The 22,887-nt window shown below is 35.0% G+C and overlaps 1 protein-coding gene across 1 annotated transcript in view; it reads right to left on the bottom strand.

Annotated features, from left to right (window-relative positions):
• Ent3 (equilibrative nucleoside transporter 3) overlaps positions 1-12,406 on the bottom strand; it is an 81,992-nt gene extending 69,586 nt beyond the window's left edge. The window contains exons 1-2 of the mRNA XM_090395132.1: positions 11,571-12,406; positions 4,557-4,631 (exon numbers count right to left, since the gene is read on the bottom strand). Of these exons, the coding sequence (XP_090251258.1) occupies positions 4,557-4,631; positions 11,571-12,024 (529 nt within the window). The 5' untranslated portion in view covers positions 12,025-12,406. The remainder of the gene's footprint in view (positions 1-4,556; positions 4,632-11,570) is intronic.
• Between the last annotated feature and the right edge of the window lie 10,481 nt (positions 12,407-22,887).

Below are 22,887 nucleotides of genomic sequence, written 5' to 3'. Positions count from 1 at the left end.
ATAGGTTCACCAAGATGTCAGACGGAATTTAAGACAACCCCAAAATAACTCAGAACTATTAACCCTACTTCTTAGCAGAATTAATTAACACAATCAAACATATCAACAACAAAAACGTACCAGGTCCAGAAGACGTCACAAACAAAATTATCAAAGTATTACTACTCAAAGATGTGCATCTTGTCAACATCATAATCGCAATACTAAGATTGCAGTATTTTCCTGCGACATGGAAAATTGCCAACATCATTCCAATTCACAAACCTGGTAAAGACCCTCAGCGTCCTCACAACTACCGACCAATTAGCTTACTATTCAATCTAGGAAAAAATTGCTAAACAATTATCCTATCCAGACTGCAAGAATCAACAGATTAATTAAACATCATTCCAAATGAATAATTCGGTTTCTGATGAGGTCACAGTATAGTTCAGCAAATCCATCGACTTGTTAATATATTACTACAGGATACAACTGGAAACAGTGCACTGGTGCTCAGTAGCGGCTCGTGGCTTCAAATCGTGGGGGTGCTGCAACTTTCGATATGTACTTACAGTGTGTATTTATATTTCGAAAGTTGCAGTACCCCCACGATTTCAAGCCACGTATCCAAATACGTATACACTGTACACGTGTTTGGATAAAATATTAAAATTATGGTAAAAATTTAAAAAAAAAAGTAAACATGAAAATAATAATTTATTATCGATAAAATTATACAGTTTGGTATAATTCAAAATTACTTAAAAATAAAATCCATTATCATAACCCCAATAATGTTCTAAAATAAAAACTATAACAAATGTTATGTCTTTAATTGTAATGTCCAAATATATAAAGAGACGGAGTAAACACGATAAGCACTACGAACACTCTACTACTACTGGCGCAAACTGCATATAAACAACAGTGGAACTGCACGACGGACAGTGCCGCATTACGCTAATAGCTCGCATCGACTATGACGTGCATATGCTTGCGCGCTTAACAATATGGCACTGTGGTAAACACAGTGCTGCTAGCGCCCTCCTAAGTGCTACAAGATGGATTTTTATTATATTTTATACAAAATAAGAGAATTGTATAGGATTATTGATGATAAATTAAACATTACAAGCAAATATAAATTAATAAATATATTTATATATCGAGAAAAATTGGGGGTGCTGCAGTTCCGCAGTGCCTATGCACGAGCCGCCCATGCTGGCGATGTATCTTGGGATACAATTAGATAAAAGACTACGGTTTAACACTCACACCAAACTCATCTGTACGAAAGCATCCAAAGCAATCGCTTAACTTTATCCCATGATTAACTGTTGTAGCAAATTAAATGCAAGAAACAAACTATTACTTTATCAGGTGGTGATACGTCCTATAATCACTTATGCCTCGCGCCAGCTTGAAGTTATACTTCAAAATCTAACATACTGAGACTACATCGAATACAAAACAAATGCTTAAAGATGATTCTAGATGCTCCATGGTTCATCAGAAATAATCAGATTCATCGTGATACCAATATTAATATTCCATACATCTCTTCTCTTCTCCACACTCTAGCAGTAAAGTTCTTTTCAAATGAGGCCACGCATCCAAATCAACTGATCAAACAAGCTACTGATTACAGTGAATTTGATCACTATAAGCACAAAAGACCTAAGGCAATTCTACTCTCCTCTGAGTATATTTAATCCCACAGTTCCCAAAGGGCGAGCTAAAAGCTGACAAACTATTTCTACCATCACACTGATAAAGTGGTATAAAAAGGAGATTGCTTCACCCATCATATCAATAGGCTGTTATGGTATTGATACTTTGCATATCCGATCAAGGCTTCCCACTAGCAAAGTTTTTACTTCAGAATTTTACTTCATCACTATTCGTAATTTGTTCCAACGACAACTTCGGAGCTTAAAAGATACGAAGTCTTAACCTCCTGGTCTCAGAGTTCGTATCTTTCAAGTAGTGCAACCCAACGTAATTTTGACGCCGAAGGTTAAATAAAGCACGAAATTATTCCATATCATGCTTCATTTGCATATTAAATTGTCGAATAACTGAATGGTCACGTGTGTACAGTGATACCAATCATTCCTCCATTCAGAGTATACAGTCGTTACGCATATGTTTGTGATTGTCTGTGAAAAATACTAGTGGTGGTGGACAGTAGATGGCGTTGGAGTAGATGATAAGGTTGAGACGGAGAGTTGTAGAGTAGGTGTCCTCCCTCTATGAGTCTTGAACTCCCTGGAGGTGTAAAATAATAATAATATTATTATTATTAAAATAATAACTTTTTCACTTAGGTCTGTGGTTCTGAAGCTGTAATTTATAGGCCATGAGATTTCCGTGTGGACAGGAGACATGCTCTCAGTACTACCATTAATATTTTATTACTCGTTAATGCATTTAATCAAGTCATTAACTTAATTATCATAACACAATAACCACACACCCCTGCACTTGTGAGCCGAAACATCATGACCACCTACCTAGTAGTGTTGGGTCTCTTTAGGCCGAAATAGCCGATTGCTTCTTAGCATTAACTCCTCTAGATCAGCGCTTCCCAAACGGTGGGCCCTTGGAGGCCGTAAGTTTTGTTGAGGGGGCCATGAAATAATGAAAACAAATTTAAAATGTTTCAAGACTAAGTAGTTTTTTTTTTTAATCTTAAAAGAAACGTATTTAATTTGTATTATTTCTTTTTTGTTATTTTATATATTTTAATGGAAAAAAAATCACACATTGGTGTTGGTTCACATATCTTGCTTCCTGCGTATTTCGGCGCTTAATGAATATTAGTAAATATATGCTTATTTGCATAAGTTTCATGTCAAAGGTATTGATAAGAAGCACAAAAAAAGCTTACAAACGTAAAATCTTGAATATAAATACAATAAATATTATAATAATATATGTCTGTATTACGATTTTTTTTTTTTCGATTGGGGAGGCCGTGAAATATTTTAATTTTTACAAAGGGGACATTTACATCCATAAGTTTGGGAAGCACTGCTCTAGATTACCAAAGGTATCTTAGGGTATTCTGCATCAACTAGATATAATAACGTCCTGGAGGGTCAGCGACTGAGCTTGACATTGGATCAACCGGCGGATGTTGCGTTTGCTATGGCTCCACAAATGTTCGATAGGAATCACATGAGAGAAATTAGGAGGACAATGAAGCACTGGATTGTTGTTGAGGGGGCACCACGTAGGATAATAACTGGTCTGAAAGAGTCAAAGTGTGTTAAATGGGGATGAGAGGCACCAGTGATGTCCATGAGAACAATTCCCATACCAGGATATAGCCACCAGCCTGTTTCCGGCTAGCTGCGCAGTCTGGCTATTGGAAACAACAGGCCTATTTAATTAGAATCTGTATGGCCATTAATGGTGGGCAAACCGACAAATTTTTCCATTCTCTCATAAATATAATATATATATATATATATAAACTAACTAAAAAGCTAACTCAGGATGCCATTTATTCGTAATTTTGATTATTTAAATCATAGCTTTAAGAGAGCTGTTTACATGGCGACATTTCCATCGCAAACAAATCCTTTCCTATGCAATATATGCATCCTGAAAGAACCAGAAATTAGAAGGAAAGTTACTAATAGAAGTTGATTCATAATGGGATAATGATAATGGACTAGAGGCTTTTCTTTTCTTTTTTAAAAATTAACCCTCAGTTAGACATAAAAAGGACCATTTTTTATTATTCCTCTTCACTAATTTACGTAATGACCAAGGAAAATAAATGGATCAATAATTCAAATTACGCAAGCCCATTACACTTTTTCTTTAATGTTAAAATTAACTGCATCAGAAGCAGCTCCTGAACGAAAAAAAAAATCTTCAATGATTTCTTAAATGAAGTTCTGGCAAATTGTTGTAATCAAAAAGGATGAGTTTTTAATTTAATTTGATTGCGCAAACGAGTCAGCCAAGCCTCTTTCTGTGATTGTTGCTTGGCGTTTTCTATTTGTGACTATATCATTATTATCACTAGCAAAATCAAAATGAAATAGACCTGTAAGATGATGAACTTCGACTCCATAACTTAAACTAGGTCAAGGTGATTTTAGTAATATGATATGTAAAATAGAATTTGGTGTGCAATCTGAATGAGTTGAACTGATAATACGTAACAATTTATAATAATATAATATAATATAATATAATATAATAATAGTTTTTATTAATAACGACAAGTGCTTTAGCTTGCAGTTTCAAACATACTTTACTTCCAAAATAGGACGCTTGGTGCGCTGTGATCTGCGAACACAAAAATTGCGTCGAACATCTTTGTTATATCCAGTATAAAAATAGATTCTGGTAATGAGGTGATATTTAATTTGAGACGTTGGGAAACAAGTATTAGATATATATATATATATATATATATATATATTTTTTTTTTTATCTGTTCATGTTTCGTATTTTATTAACAAATAATAACACAACTTTTGTTTTGGAATGCAATAACATGACAAAATTGCGGACGTTGATTGACGAGGCAAAAGAGTTTTGAGGTCAATACTTACTCTCACCCGTCATCACAGCCTGGGTGTAGCGAGACGGAAGCATGCTGGTGTAACCATAGAAACTGGACTGCTGCACTGTGTGGGAGAAAGACAGGGTTAATACTTTCAGTCGAAGAGATGAAGGACTTACATGCTACATGTTTTTCTTATTAATAAAGGTAGCTTGCGGTTTCATTAAGTTGAAGAAACTTAATGTTATGCGTTAGACGCAGGGAGAAATCTGGTGCGAGAGTAAAACTCATTATTTTGTAAAAGCCTATTATGAAACAACTTGTGGTGTGAGAATCCAACAGATTAAAATGTGAAGAGAAAGATTTTAATACTAAAATGACTGCTTAAAATATAAAAAAATAATAATCTTTAGGTGAAATTAAGTAGAAAGCAGAAAAAGTAAAATATAAAAAAAGCGAAAAATATACCAACAACGATATTGAATTGATAACGATAAAAAATTAAATTTAATAGTCTTTTTTGACAATTCTAGTAATTATTGATTATCGCAGAGAGTATTTACATTTATACACAAATAATGTAACAATATTTTTATAAAATACAATACAAAGTTCTGATTATATGCTACATTTTGATACAATGATAAAATGCTTATTTTTATGGTAAACGAAAGCAATTATAACTCGGTTTTAACAAAGAAACAAAACGATATAATTAACTTTAATTATTAAAATAAACTTATGTGATTTCTTATACACCCTTTAATTGTTTATATGAAGAGATTTGAAGTATTTTTCTATGTCTAAGATTGGCTTCTTGATGTAACTGGATGTTTCTGATGAACCATGGGGCATTAAATGCCATTCTTAGGCATTTATTCTGTATTATCTGAAGTCTGTTGATGTTGCTTTTAGTCGTGTGACCCCAGGTTGGAGAGGAACTAACTTATGCCTCTCCAACCTGGGGTCACACGACTAAAAGCAACATCAACAGACTTCAGATAATACAGAATAAATGCCTAAGAATGGCATTTAATGCCCCATGGTTCATCAGAAACATCCAGTTACATCAAGAAGCCAATCTTCCAGATATTAAGACCTACATGACAAGCATTGCAGAGAAATTCTTCACAATCACGGATAATCACCCAAATCAGTTAGTTCGACAGGCAGCGGACTACAAGCCCTCAGATCGTTTCAAACATAAAAAACCGAAATCCTCCATCGCAAGAGAAAGCTGATACAGCCTCAATGCTCACAATGAGCGGGTAAATTACCCACAATAATCTCATCACCCACAATCTAAAATCCAGATGAAGGGATAAAGAGTCAAGGACTCAGTCCATCAACCAATTAAGTTCAAGTTCAAACGGATGGCAATGCTGTAGCCAATGAAGTTCTAACTGAGGTTCGGCTATTGCTGTTACCCTCATGCCATGATCAGAGCTTTAATAGCTCAATAACACCTTATCCCTACACTGTCCTCTACAGATAACGGGGAAGATGAAAAGCATTATTGCTTCATCCCTTTAAGCCAGTCCTTATATTAACTAGTAAGTTAATATTTGTATAATTATGCATTATATTATTATGAAATTATAGCTAATTTCACCTCGAACACATAAAGAAACAATCCAATTAACTTTATAGCCTCAGAAAACCATTCCTTAAACTTTATAATAATTGTAAACATTATAACAATTGGCACGTAGTCAAGTTACAATAAACTTTGGAGTGTCTTGCTAAATACAATCGGACAGCGACAGTATAAAGATTGACAGACCATGTACCTCTCATAATTCGGAGTTTAATAAAACGTATGATATTTTTTTAACGTAAAGTGTTTAATATATCGCAGCGCTGTACGAGTATTGTCCACTTTTTTCTTATTTTCTTTGTGTAACTTTCTAAAGTTCCCAACTTTAGAAAACGATAATGGGCGACTTCTATTATTAATAAAAGGTTGCAGTCTTCAGTCTTTTATTCTTGGATTTTTATCCCACGCCATTATTATAATTATGTTCTATTTAAGTTCTCTAGTCTAGCTTCATTAGGTACTTGGGTTCTGTTATCTGTTATTAACATTTTCATTTATTTGGGTTTGGTTATTCAACCCTACTGTCAAGTTCGATGCTAATTTTCAAGCACTTAATTACTGAAATTACACAAATCATAACATTTTAAAATTAACGGAGGAAAATGAATCAATATGTTCTAAAATGCGAGAAAACTTAAAGAAAAAAACACTGCAAATATAATACATGATGGTTTATTTATTTTCAGTTACAATCTATAAATTATTGAACAAAGAAAGAAAAAAAACTAAACCAATTCTATACTGACATCGGAGGTCGCGGTATCTCTCAGATACAATTTACTATGAAATATCACAAATCTTTACATAACATGTGTTAAACCAAAACTGACCGCATAAACAGCGTGGAATATCACTCGTAATATATATATGAATGCGCAGCTACTCATAACCTCCAAGCTATTACACTGGATATGTGTAAGAATATTTATATTAAACAATTTGCATGTATCTGTCAGATCTGCTGCAACCTCCGCAGGGTTAATAAATCCGAAACTTAAATATCACATTTAATATTATTAATCACTCATTATGAATAAAATGAATACTACTGAATACACGAGAAAATTAATTATGAATATTTGTTGTACCTAATTATGCAAACAACATTCGTTTGCATAATTAGGTACAACATAGATTCGCAACCAATACACAATGTGAAGTAAAACACAGAAATTTAACAATTTCAATTAGACACTGCAAGGCGCATGCTCGGGTTGAAACAGACATGCGCAGATTCAGATGCTTTTTATAAAATGGACTGTTACCGTAAACTTTAGTCCTATGTCAAATGTAGAGGAATTCATATTTTGTGCCGTCTGGGCCAAAATTAACATAGGAATAATCAAATGAATGAAACAGGATAGAGTTAGATAAAATAAAATAAAATAAAAAGATACGCTACAACTCACTTATTCCATTTGATGTTGCTTTTATGGCAACATAAGCGACCAGTTACTGGTTCTTCATAGGTGGGAGTTTCACATCATTTTTCAGAAAGGACAATTCTGATGGTGACCTTTCTACGTGTCACGTAAAGGATATGCCTAACAGCACATGAAAAATGTCCGTCACGAAAGTTGGTTCGAACAAAAGCATCCAAAAGGGAGGGAGGACAGGGGGAATAAGGAAAGTTTGTTAACTCGGAAATGCATACAAGAATAGAAAAATGCTTTAGAAGCTTCAAAAATGAAAAATGCATTGACAATTGACATTTATTCTTTAAGGGTGAAGCAAAATGCTTTTCATATTCCCCGCTATCTGTCGTGGTTACAGTGAGGGTAAAATTTACGAGCAGTTTGCTCGCCCTGAATGGGCATGGAGATTATGTATCGCTATAGGAGGCTAATATAGTTTTTGGTCTTCTATATTTAAATATGTCCGTTGGCTCGTATGCTGCAGCTTGTTGAACCAAATCGTTGGGATCTGTGGACGTCTTTAGAAAAAATTTGGAAGCTAAGGATTGTAGATAAGAGAGAATATAGGGAATATTTGTGTCTCTGTGGAGTTGGCTGTTTCTAACATACCACGGGGCGTTCAAAATCATTCTCAAGCACTTGTTCTGCACTCGCTGTATCTTAATAATGTTAGTATTAGAGGTGTGGCTCCAGGCTGGAGAGGCATAGGTGATTATAGGACGAATCGTCATCTGGTATAGCTGCAATTTGATTCTGTTGCTGAGTTTGCTATTTCTATTAATTAGCGGGTAGATCTGAGCTATGGCTTTAGATGCTTTTGCACATGCAGACTTGATATGTTGGTTGAAAGATAGCTTTTTGTCGAGAATCACACCCAGGTAATTTGTTTCTTTCTGCCAGGGAATTTTAGTATTGAATAGTAACACATCTCCTGCAGGAGACATTGGCCTTTTTGAGAAGAGAACCGCTGAGCTTTTCAGGGGGTTGACTTCCAATCTTCACTTGGATTGGAGAACCAACCCTCCAGCTTTAGAAGATTTTCTTGAAGCTTTCTGGTAACGAAGTGGGGTCTGAGAGATCTGGTTAGTATTGCCGTATCGTCCGCATACAGTGCTAAAATGGAAGTCATCGGATTGTGTGGGATGTCTGACATGTATACAGAAAACAGCAATGGAGCCAGTAGAGATCCCTGCGGCACTCCAGCAAAGATATGGCGCTGGGACGATGTAGAACCGTTAATTTTAACTTGCATTGATCTATTCTGAAGATATGAATGGATTAGATGAACCATTTTTAGTGAGATACCGGCTGAGATAAGTTTGTGCAGGAGTCCAAAATGCCAGATTTTGTCAAATGCTTTAGATAGGTCTAGGAATACCGCTCCTGTGCACTGGCGCCAGTTGTAGCTGGTGGTGATATATTCCACAATTCTGTGGATTTGCTGGGTAGTACTATGGTGTTGTCGAAATCCAAACTGTTCTTTAGGGAGGATGTTTAGGTCATTTACTGAGGTTTGTGAAAAATGCATAATACTACTTGACAAGGGTAGTCATGACATTTATTTTTTATTTTGGTTTGCTTCATTTATTTATTGTTGGTGAAGAAAAGAAGAGATTATTCCCAGGATATGTTTGCAGATTATGAAGATTTTATTAGATGCATATTTTTGATAGGAGAAAATAACAAACATTTTTAAGATTTAAGGGAGAGAGGGTATCATAACAACCTAATCACTGCTTCCGTTACCATTTCTCTATATACACGAATATTAATATTAATTTCTCTATATAACATGAAATCCTCAGAAAGTAAACGACGCCATCTGTTAGTCAATTGGCTGACTATTACAGACTTTTATTCTGAAATTTACCTATTTATAGATTACTCAAAGAATGGCAGGAGTTTTAATATTAAAACTACAAATTAATGTTGCCAATTCTCTATTTCGCCAATCATTTTTTTAAATTATTTAGATATTGCAACTTAACATTCAAAACATCTACAATAGTGATCGCGCTGTCTATCACTTGAAGGTACTTCAGAATTAAAAAAAATAATAATAATTAAATCCTTTATTATTTGGGAATTCAATGTTTTTATGTTTTCTCGAAAGGGGGCGTTACTGTTTGAGATTTTAGAAGTTGATATGAAGTACGGTATCCAAGCAGTGGGAGACTAGCATTTCTTCGAGCAAAATAAAATGTTAATTCAATTTCTAAACCAAAAATGCGGTTTTAAATGAAGATATCAGTTCAATCGGTGCATCCAAAACACAATTTAATGTGGGTTGTCAGGTAATGCAACACAATAATGCTACACAGCCCGCTGTGAATAATTTAATAAACTGACGCAAGAAATTAATTAATATAAAAGCAGGATAATTACACTGGGAAATAAATTAATAACACTTGATGAAGTGGGCACATGTAAGCTTCTCTATGAAATAATAATGGGAACTGATTTTCCGTGTACACGAATACATAAATAGGCTGTTTCCAGAACTGGTACAACACAAGCAAATGTTAGGCATACTAAAAAACATGCGTAGCAATCAACTATCAAATTAATAATTAAGTAGGTGTGGTATGTGTACCAATGACGTAGTCCCCTAAGCTTAAAATATGCTTTTAAAAAATTCTTCAAAATTATATAGTTTTTAAAAATCTTCATAATATGATTTTTATTTATTTTTTACTCATATCATAATAGGACAATATATCATAGTTCGTCTCTGATATATAGGTGGCGCTGTTCTTTTGCACACCGTCCAGGACTTTTATTATTTTTTAAGCCTTATAAACCCAAGAAACTCTACAATCTTTTACAACCATCGAGAGAGAAAAATTCAATTTTACTTATAGGTCTGATTACTGTTATTGGTGAAGTAACATGATTTTTAATTAATATTTCTTATTTTTAAATAAATATGCTTATTTTTTTTTAAATAAGCATATTTAAAAATATACTTATTTTTCAATAATATTACATGGGATTTTCAAATGCAGTATGTCTAATTTCAAATGAAAGACAAAATTTACCCAACAAGTTACTTTTAAAATGCAATATTTCATATTACCCTTAAGATTTCGACGCATACGAAAATAACTCAAGAATAATGAACTGTTAGTCTAACGTCACCGACATAATTCGAACATAACTAAGCCTCTATAGCTCAGTCAGTTACTATGATGTTTTTTGGTTGGAAAGATCTGGGTTCGAGTTCAGTCTAGTACGAGATTCGAACTTTTATAAGGATTTCTCAATCGAATATGAGTTAAAATGTCTCATATGATGGCGGAGAGGGGGGGGGATTCCTTCTTATTTCACACACGCACGCACACACACAGAAAGAGAGAGAAGGGGTGCCTTGCAGCCTTAGCCTTAAAGTGTTAATGACAAAAACGATTAGAATCATGTATCAATAGTCTTTTTAATCCAATACATGTATAGCACATCTTCTCAGTGATATACTCAAGTGGAATCATGCAGACTATACTTAAGGTATAAAAATAATAAAGGTTTTGTGTGTTTCTTCTTATCTTGGTTAATAATACGGATGTAATATATTTTGTATACAATAGCATGTCAAATTAAAGATCTTTTTAAAATATATATATCGCGTCTAAGGTTATCTTAGGATTATAGTGAACAACAGATATAATTTCAGACACCAACTTCCATTTGTTTTAACTAGGAGATATTAAGTTCTATAACACAGTGTGCAAAACATGAGGGGGGGGGATCAGAAGAGAATCGATTGTGAGATGCGGTGATTAATGATTAATAATATTATTAATAATATTAATACCCTTGGAGGGTAATGGATGGCAATGCTGTAGCCAATGAAGTAGCCCAATAACACAACAATATCCTTACACTGTCCTCTACAGATAACGGAGAAGATGAAAAGCATTCTTGCTTTGCCCCTTTAAGCCAGTCCTTATAAGGACTTATGCTAAACATGAAATATTATACATTAAATATATTTCATGTTAAACATTGAGTTTACGAACTTACCTTCATAAAAAGAGGAGAAAAAAATTGAACTTACCTGTACATCCGAAAGACACTACAGCCACTGCTAATAGGTTGACGTAGTAGCCAGTATCTTCAGTAAACACTTCAAAACAAACTTCGAGTACAGCCACAAAGAGAAGGGTAAAGAAAGACAGAATATACCCAAAGGTAATTCTGACGTGGAGAGTGAGGGTTTCCACAAGCAAGTTGTTGATAATTACGGCTATGAACGCAACCAAAATATAAATGAGACTCATGTCAAAGACTATAGTGGTACCGGGATAGCGAGCCTGGAAATAGTCCACGGCGATAATGAAGCTATTGTAAGGAAGCAGAAAGCCCACACCTGCAAGTAACAGAGCCAGGTAAATACAATGACACCGATCTTCTGGGGGATGGGAGTGTCCGTCATCGACATGTCGAACTAGGCGGTCAGCTCGGGATCCTCTTCCGAGCTGAATGTATCCTCGACTGATGTTTTCATCCATGATTTCGCTATACAGTCGCGGATGATGTGAAGATCATTCCTAACCTCTGCTCACCTTGTCAATAGGACTAGATGACGTATGCAGTTAGCGGAGATGTCTGCATTGTATCGCACAGACGCCACGAATAGGTCACTGCTTTTTTGTCCTTTGAAAACAGTCATTTGTTATTTGGCAAAATTATCGACGATACCGAACATTTTATTGCGTCACTGCCAACCGCTATCGGCCTGACTTAATGCATGCTTTCTGTGTGACAACTACAGCCGTGTTTCTTCTTTTTCCCTGATTGCTAATTTAGAGATTTGTTAAATAAATACGTTCAAAACACGCGATTCGGAAGTCAAGCATTACTATACCTTGCCGTCCGCCATTCTGATATCTTTCTCCGCAGGTTCGTACAGCTGAAATAGATCGATCAGCTGATGTCACAGAGCGTCCTGTAATTACGTCATTTATTACTGATCAGTGATTTTTCCTTTCTTCACCAGTTGCGATAATAAAAACACGTGCATACATTTCTTTTTGTATATATTGGAAAGGACATTTTTGTATACTTTTAAATTGATTAAAATATACCAAAATATGCCGACAAATATTTTCATTCGTGTTTATACTTTCTCTCAATAGATGTCAGGGCAAAGCAGACGAACATTTTTAAAACAGAGTCAGTCGTGAATGTTTACTTTCTTGAATTTTTATTTTTATTTTTCAAACTATTTCTTCTACTGTCATGTATAATAATAATAATAATATTAATAATAATAAACTTTAAATTTAAAATATCTAAATGTTATTAATACGAATTTAAGTGCTATGAAAAACAAAGTTGTCAATGCTAATTTATTAACGTTGATTTATTAATGTCATCATCATCATCATCATGCGTAACAAGGATTTAGGCCTAGCATGGCCTTAGAAGTCATTGTTGAATCGTTTAAGAGGACGTCCTGTTTTTCTTTTTCCTAATGGCTTGTACTTTAAGGCTTGTTTTGGCAATCTTTCGGTTTTCATTCTTTGAACGTGTTCCATTCATTTATGTTTATATTTTTTAATTTTTTCTATTATTTATTAATGTTAATCAAAAAAATCAAAAATCAGCTAACCCCTTTTTATTCCGGTATGTAGGGAGTAGGCGAGGCCATTTCTTTTAGCACTATAATGTTAATTTATTAATAAATTGACGTCTGCTTTGTTAATTTATTAATAAATTATTAATTTATTAATAAATTAACAAAGCAGACGTCAAGCATTTTTTTTTTTTTTTTTTTTTTTTTTTTTAGTTCAGTGAAGTAACGCACTTCTGATAAAGCATTCTTACTGACTCACAAATTCAAACTAAACTTAGAAATCTGCATACTGCAGAAATCCCGGCATTTAAATTAATGCCAGCATTTTAACGCATTTAAATTTACAAGAGTTTATTAGACATCAGAAAGAAGTCATTATATTTATACATAATATAATCTTATTATCTTATGTATAAATTTATTATACTATAATATATTAATATATTATATTATATTATAGTGTAGCTCAGTGGATGTGGCGTTTGCATACCACCGCGCTAGGCCGCACGAAGGAAGTCTTGGTTTCGAGTCTAGTCGGCGACTAGAGGAAATTTTTCTAAGCCTTTTTTCGACCGGTTCCCGAGTTAGTCGATCTCTGGCACGGGCAAGCAGGTTTTTCCTCCCGGAAACTCGGGTTTTTCGTCCTGTAAACTCAAGAAAATCGACCGTAGAACCCACATTATTTCAGACATTAAATATATTGTGTTAGGGTTAGAGACCACGAGATGGCGGCACATTTGAGCCGAGTCTCTTCACTGCGTACCGCTTAATTAGTGATAGCCTTGGGCCATCTGTCTCTGATTGGGTACCAGTGGAGATTGAACTGCCCACTCAGTCTCCAAAAGTTAGATAGGGCTAAATGGCCTCGCCTACTCCCGGATATACGGGAATAAAAAGGCGTTAGTTGATTTTTTTTTTTTATTATATTATATAGTTATATAATAATATATTAATATAATATAATAATAATTGCTACAACATAATAAGATTATGATACTGGCTAACTCATCATCATTTCGAGAGGAATAGGTGGTAGGAATAATTTCTAACGTGAATTATACATCAGTAGACGAAATTATCAAATCCTGCTGGATAGAACCTCCGTAACTCAGTCGATATCGAAAAATCCTTTCATTGATAAGAACTAGGCTCGGGTTAGTGGCGCACCTGGGGTGGGGGGGGGAGAACCCTTCCCCAAAAGAAAAAGGAAAAAAAAAAAAAAACTAGAAAATTTTATAAAAATCTTTTCCTAATTAAAATTCATTTTTTTATTTCTGTTGTGTCGTGTCTTCGATTTCTATACTACTTATGAATAAGCGGTCACATAAGATGGGAATACCCTGTAGCTCTCGGGAATCACGGCCGCTTTGAATGCAAGGCGAACGAAGTAGTGCTCGGGCGGACCGAGTGCTACTTCGTTTGCCCGAGCCAGGCCAGAGGAGATCACGGGTATCATGTATTGGCGATCACTGCAGATGCTCAGTCATAGGTAGTATGCAATGCGAGTGTGTATTCTCAAATAACATGAACAACCTTTCGGCAATCTCTGAGACAAGTTCATGTGAGGCAACATCTGTAAGAAGTTGGATACTTTCTATTGTTTTCAGATTTAGGATATTATCTTACATTTATCCTATTTAAGAAAGCAAGAAAGACAGATTTGCCTTCTCAAACCTCTGTGGACAGAACACATATAATCCGGTTGTTAATTCCACTTGGAGATAATTGACAGAAGGATTTTATTTAGATCTCGACTAGTTTCGTGTAAATTTACACACTTCATCAGGAAAGAAAAAAGTGTCTTATATGACTTTGGCGACAAGCAAATAACTTAACATAGCATTTTACTAGTACATGGTATTTTAATAACACTAACAATGTAAAGCGCGTGTTTTTATGTTATATTCATGTGACTAGGGAAGTGATGAAAGTGCCTGAGGTCTCTGTGCACCAGGTTTTTCTTTAATGAAAGATGAACAAATCTTATGTACAATCACCTTGTTTCTTGTCGCACTGATGTGGGTTTTTAGCATTTCTGGTGACTCTTTTTTTGACAAAAATTTATTTTTTTTTTTGTCAATTTTAAAGAATCCCTTTAGCAACTTATAAGTTTCTATCATGTCCCCTCTCTTCTGTCTATTAACCGAACTCTGCATCCCACACACCCTCAGTCTATCCTTATAGGGAGTACTCCAGAGACCTGTCACCAGCGTGGTCATTCTTCTCTGAACAATTTTCCATTTTACTCTTTCTTCTTCTAGTTTTTGTCTTAGCGCGACATATCATAGGAGACAACTTCTCAATTAATACAGAACTATAATTATGTTCAGTCTTTTGGAGCCGTTTTGAATTCGTTTACAACAAAATTTTAAAACTTTAAAAAAGTTGTGGAATACCAGAAAATTCAATGCAGATTATAAATCAGTTTAACTCTATTAATCCCAATCTTGTATGTTACTATGTAAGATTGTAGATTCGTGTGTAGTTCGTTTTTTTCCTTTTGTGATCAGCCTGTTCTTAACTATTATTATGTGACATTTCTAAGAACCCATCGCAGGAGGACACTTCACATCACACCCCATCATGTACACAATTTAATCTTACACCTCTACACCATGCCATCTACTGCTCACTAGAAATATTTTAGCTTTTTAAATGCGTATGTTGTCTAGCCGATTTATCTAGGATGGAAAATTCGAATTTCCAGAATGAAAATGCTGTTACCAAAGTATGAGATCAACTCACTTTTCAACAGTTCTTGTGACAATGTGTTAATGATAAATTTTTTTTCGCTTCGTATACTATAGTAATTCTGCGATAAGAGCTTTTATTATCAACTGCGGTTAAGATATCTGGAATAGCCCAGAAAAAGTCCTTTTTATGACTTCCAGGGTAACAAATGGCAATGCTGTAGCCAATGAAGTTTGTTTTAACTGAGGCTCGGCTATTGCCATTACCCAGCCATGACTAGAGCTTTTTAGCTCAATAACATCCCACCCACACAGATTTTCTTCATTCAGATGACCGGATAAAGAGTCAAGGACTCAGTCCATCGCCCAGTTCTTTTAAGAATTTTTAAGATTTAAAACGACCAGAGGCGGTTACTTGTATCTTTTCATATATCTGGAATAAAGTAAGCAAAATAAGTGAATCACAAGTAGCAGATTGTAAACGAGATCGTAATTGTAGTAGTACTAACGACTTAACTAGTGATAAGATCAGTATGAGAGAGGACATGAAACGTTTGTTGGAAGAGACGAGAATGAAGAATGAGGAAGTGAAAATCGCCAGTATTTTACCTCGATAGGATAAAAATGAATTACGAAGAAGGGGTATGATGGCAAATGAGTCGATGCATAAGCTATATAGAAGGAATGCTGATTATGAAGACAGATTGAGAATTTGTAGTCTGCAGACACTAGCAAACAGAAGAAAGAAGGATGATATGATTGAGAGTTATAAACTTCTGAAAAGGTCATACAGGGAAGAATTGATGGAATTATTCAATTTATAGGAGGTTGGGAAAGAACAAGAGGGCATCCTTGGAAGCTGAGAATGCGAGTTTCTGGATGTGTAGAGCGAGTTTGAGGGAAGACTGGATTTGTATAAAAGGGACGACTTGGACCCGAATGCATTTGGTATCAGGAGTTTAGAAAAACTAATAAATGGTATGAGACCAAACACAAAGAGTCAGGGAAACTAAATTAAAAATGGAGGAATGGTAAGAATGTGAGTGTCGCACTTACACTCTCATTCTTACCATTTGTTAGATGACTGTCTTAATGCCGGAAAAGGGTTTTGTGATGGAAATCTTGACGAGGAGAGAACGATTTCGACATTGTGTTCGTAAGATTCGGACCAATCAAACGTGTGCAAATATGTCTACATGTGTAAGGCATTAGAGAAGAATAGAGATCTGCAAGATGTTCAACTGTCTCAGGTAGACTGCAAACAAGAGTATACAAAAGAACATGCAGATCGATTATTATGTCTGTACTCGAATGCCAGGAGTATCAAAAACAAAGGGGTAGGGTTTGTTGACTTGTTCAATATGTTGGAACCTCAGATTGTAGGCACTAATGAGACCTGGCAATCAGAATCAGACCTACTTACTGGTATCGAATGTCAAGGGTGCAGTATTTTTAGGAAGGACAGGGATAGGAGAGGAGGGGTGTGCTGCTAATGATATTGGATGACTTAAATACAGTTAGAGAGAATACAGCAAGGTGGACTGTTGCATAAATTGGAGAATATGGGTTGGGTTATAGAATATTAGCGTCGATAAGAGGATTGCTGACTGAAAGATAACAAAAAGTGATATACAGGTGATGTGAATCTGCAAGATTTAAGGTAAACAGTGGTGTATCACAATGATCAGTCCTTGGTCCACTGTTATTCAATCTGTACATTAATGACATTGGGAAAGATCTGACATGTGATATACAGCTATTTGCTGATGATACAAAGATAGGTAGGGTAATCAGGAATGCTGCTGATATGCAGTACTTGCAGAATGATTTGAATAGACCTGAATTTTTGGCATGGGAAAATGGATATCAGTTCAATGTCAGTAAATGTAAACTCATTCACTTCGGAGTGATTAGATATCCAATGTCGTATTATATTGGTGGGATTATGCTAGAAGAAACTGATGAGGCTAGAGATCTTAGAGTGTTAATAGGTAGGAAGTTGAAGTTCAGGGCCATGTAGCAAAGATTGCAATACAATATACGGGAACAACATAGGCGTTAGCTGATTTTTTTTTTTTTGATGATTTAATAATAATAATAATAATAATAATAATAATAATAATAATAATAATAATAATAATAATAATAATAAAACATCTTAAATATGCAGAAAAATGGTAAAAATCGAACTATATCGTAATCATCATTTTCTGGTCTTATATACCCTCCTGAGTTGAGCCAGATATTATGAGATTCTGACACAAATAATATTTCATGAATAAATCAAGAAATTCCCCCCCCCCCACACACACACACCTCAGTTGTCTAATGTTTGTCAAGTCTATTTCATTAACTTTTTTCTTGCATTTCGAATAATTTAACCAGGAATTTTTGTAGCAAACACTTATCTGCTAATATTTCATCTACCATTCTGATTAACAGGGGAAAAAAATGGCAGGCATCGACTGTAAAAAATTAGAATATTCTCAGATCGCTAATTCATATTTCGTTTTGAGCACACAAGCATCATCAGTGAGCAAAACTGAATGGAACAATGGGAAATTGTTCTGTGAAACTAGCAACAAATAAATTCTCTAACGCATTTTATTCTCCAAATGAAGTAGGCAAAATTCTTCTATCTGAAAATAAGATTCGGAAAGATCGAGCCAACCAATCTACATCCTCCAAGCCATCATTGAAGAAAGAGTATGGAAGAGAAATTATGACTTCAGAAGAGTCATATGCAAACACCACACCATCTCATGGCCCTTGATCCTAACACTCATAATACCGTTTGTAATAAGATGATTTCTGCAGTGAATTTTCTTGAGATGTAGGTTTAAAAACCGACTTGTCTCTAAGAGAGACAAGTCGGAAAAAAATCCGACTTGTCTCTCTTAGAGATAAACTAACTCAAATGAACAAGAAGGATGGTTTAGAAAAAGTTCCTATAGCCAGTGTATAGCTAGAAAAGAATGCAGAGTCGTGTTCCTTTGGTGGTAGCGCTATGGATACAAATACTATTTGCCCAAGGCTACAGAGGCATCTATAATAATGCCTATCGTTTTAAACGCAAATGTATACTAGGTCCAAACCATTTGCTTCCGAGAACTTAAGGAGAAAGTGCTTATTTCATGACTGCTAAAACGTGAAACATAGCACATATGCATTACATTTGAACCAAGTGTATGCTATTGCATACAATTGTGAAGTTGCATTTGAATTTTCCATTCTCTTAGTTTTAAGAATCAGTGATATTTTATGATACATAAAGCAAAAAATCTACATCTATTAACTCAAAACAAAAAATCTACTAGCGCCTTTTATTTCCACAGGGAGTATGCAAGATAGACCATTTCAGCCTTTCTAACTTTTGGAGCTGAGGGATAGTCAACCTTCACTGTTAGCCAATTAGAGATAGCTGGACAAATACATTCAATAATTTTTACACGACATCTGGTGAAGATACGGCAGATAAGCGCTGCCATCCCGTGGTTACTAACCCAGACACAATATTGTCAGAAATGTGTAGGTTCTACAGTTGGTTGTCTTGAGGGGATGAAAATCTCAAGTTTCAGGGAGAAACACCTACATGCATATGTCAGAGATCGACTAACTCTGGACTGGACACAGAAAGGTTTACACACAAAAAAAAAGTTCTAGTCAGCGGATAGAATCGATCATAGGTGTTTCTTCGGGCGGCCTAGCTTTATGGAGGCAAACCCCACTTTCACCTTTTTTTTTAAATGTTAATTTTATTTGAATATATATAATTGTATTAGAATTTTTAAAATTATAATAAAAATTATTAAAAATATACTATTTTAATATATTTTAGTTTAAATAAGAAAAAATCAGCTAATTCCTTTTATTCTGTATAGGGTGTAGGCAGACCATTTTATCCCTATATCACTTTTGAAGACTGAGGGGAAGTTCAATCTCCATTGCAATCCCAGTGAAGAGAAGCGGCTGAGAAGTGTAGCCATATCATAATCTGTACTCCTAACACTATGTTTACTATTTGAAAATAGCGTAAGCTCTACGGTTGATTTTTTCAAATGTGCAGGACGAAAAAACCCACTTACCGGTATCAGTGATCAACTAACTTGGGAACTGGTTGAAAAAAGGCTTAGTAAAAATTCCTAGTGACTAGAATAAAACTAACTATGCTTGCTTTGGGTGGCACATGCAACTTCCACTGAGCCACACAGGTGCTTACTTTATTTTAATAATTTATCTAATTAATTTCAATTTTTTAAAATCTTTAGTTAATTAAATACTTAAACAATACATATTTAACTAAATGTAAATTAAGGTAGCTCTATGGAAATGGCGTTTGCATGCGGAGAGCTGGCCGCCGTTAGAGGTTCGATTCTAATTGCTGACTGGACACGTTCTTAGCCCTTCTTTGGGTTAGTCAATTTTTGGCACAGAAAAGTAAGAATGTTATCACCAGACACTTGGGTTTTTAACCACACAACGCAATAAAATAGACTTTAAAAATAAGTAAATAAAATAATATAATACGAATAAGAGGGTTTGCTCAGGATGGAAACAGGCGTCTGAAAAACCTTTGTTTCTGTTTGTTGTCCCTGAATTGAAGGATGGAGACAGGCTACCTAACTTGAAAAAAAAAATATATATATATATAGTTAGGGATAAACAGATCTAGTTACTTCCCACGAGAAATAAAAGGCTTTGGAGAATTTGATTTTAAAATTAAATAATTTGAAAGGTCCTTTCTGATTACTGGCTAGCTGCACTTATGACTACATTCCTCCTGGACATTTTCTACCAGTATTGTCATAAAATTTTTAAATGATCATATATTGCATTGTTCTTAAATAGCGAGTGGGTTCTATTGTCAATTTTACTGATTTGCCACTTAAAAATTCACTATTTCTGCATGAAAAAAAAAAACAAAAACAAAAAAAAAACTTGCTTGTATCAAAGATCGAATTACACAGGAAAAATGGTTGAACAACAACAAAAAAAAAAGCATCGACAAGGTTCCTCTAGTTGGCGACTAGCTTCGAACCCTCGAAGAATTAGTAACTAATATAGTTACTTATACAAACACTCGTATTAGTAACTATAGTAGTGCGAGTTCTACAGTTTTAAGAAATGGGTTTAAAACTCGACTTTCCAAGAGGGAAGAACCATTGTCTTTGTCAAAGATTGACTAACTCGGGAATCAGCTGGAGAAAGATCTATTAAAGCTTTTCTAGTTGCTGATTAAAATTGAACTTAATCATTGTAAAATTTTCATTAAAAAAATCAACTAGAGCCTTTTTATTCCCGTATATACAGGGAATAGGCGAGACCGTGTTACATCATAAATATTTAGTGTGGTTTAAAAAGTTTTGCTTGATACTCTCAAGATTTAATTTCCATGATAAGAAAAACATTATGGTTTTTGCAATCACCAATTTAGCAATATCGTCTTCTGGAATGAACTTTTCTGTCATTTCTGATTATTTTCTAGCTGAAGCATAGATATTTTATTTTACTACATTCCTCGTGGACATTTTCTACCACTGTTCTGTCAGTGTTTATCTTCTTCAAAGTAAATATTCAAGTACAAAAAATAGCCTGTGTTCATTTTATAGTCCGCGCAGTTAGCCGAGTGGCTATGCACTTCACAACCATATGCCTAGAAAGTGTCCTGGGCTCGTTTCTCTTCGCCGATGTGAGGAGCTTAAGGATCTTTCTCAAACATAGTCAAGTTAGCCAGTCTTGGGTGTGAACAGCAGGGTCTTTTCCTCCCGCAAGGAGGCAAACCGGCCCCGTGAAGATACATGCATTACAGTCAGGGGTACTTAAGACCCATTCATAGGCCTGATTCGTCAGCTATGATGGTCCCGAGCCCAGATAAAATTTGGGGGATTGAGATGGTGCTGTACTCCCCATAAAAGGGGCCTCACAGCGGTTATATATCATCATACACTATAAATAAACGAATCATTTTATAGCCTTTATTCTGCTATCTTCATATTGTTCTATATTTTATTCACTACCTTTAATCACTTTAATATGTAATCCAGCTTTTCTACATTGCTGGCTGTATTTTTAATGACACATGCTGACTTACTATTTAGGAAACATGTCTTTGCATGAGTTGGTTCTTTTACAACCAATGTGTTCCTCAGTTGTTTTTTCTCGTTCCAGATAATTTGCATAAATGAAATTCAAGATCTGGATGGACTGAAGATGAAATGACAGAGGAGTAGATTGTAGCTGTTTGGAATCATGGCTTAAGTAGCTAAGCCTATGAGACCAGTGTAAAAATAAAAAAATCTGCTTACAGGAGGCTGTTTTCAGCTCTAACTTTTGAAGACTGAGTTGACAGTTCAATCTCCACTGATAGCAATCAGATAGCTGGCCCAATATTATCACTAAGTTAAAGCAGCATCCAGTGATGAGATGACAGTTGCTATCTTGCAGTCCCTTATCCTAACAAGCATGTTATTGTCTGAAATAGTGTGGATTACACAATCAATTTTCTCAAGTTTATGGGAAAAACCCAAGTTTCCAGGAGAGGAATACGCACTTGCCTGTACCAGAGATTAATTCTAGAACTGGTTGAAGGCAGGCTTAGAAAAAGTTCTAATTGTTAACTAGAATTAAACTTACGTCTTTCTTTGGGTGGCCTAGCACTGTAAATGTAAATGCCACTTCCAGTGAGTAGTACACAGGCCATAAGGTAAGGTAAGGCAATTTATATGGGCACTTGCAATCTATAAATTTCAAGTGCTCATTCTGTTTCTCTTTATGAAAAACACAGGTTTTCAGAATGGAGAACTTTTACACCTCCATATGAGACTAGCTGAACTCAGCAGAAAAGTTCTAATAAAGGTTGTTTGCATTTTAGACAGGATTCAAACCCAAGTCTTTCCAATCAAAGGTGCCTTCTTCATGACCAATATTGGCCAAGTTGCAGTATAAGAGAGCATATCAAAGACTTCAAGTAACAGACCTATTCAGAAGAAAACTGCTGACAGGAATAGCAACAATGAAACCAAATTGTGTTATGTATTTGAATGATAATTATCACTTACACCTCTTGGGAAGCACATGGCAGAAAATAATAAGTACTTGATTATATA

Source organism: Typopeltis vanoorti, chromosome 7 (assembly GCF_054136105.1).
Source record: "Typopeltis vanoorti isolate ZY-2024b chromosome 7, IOZ_Tvanoo_1.0, whole genome shotgun sequence".
Lineage (NCBI taxonomy): Eukaryota > Metazoa > Arthropoda > Arachnida > Uropygi > Thelyphonidae > Typopeltis > Typopeltis vanoorti.
Note: the sequence above shows the minus strand (reverse complement) of the source record. Positions and strands in the feature narration are given on the sequence as shown.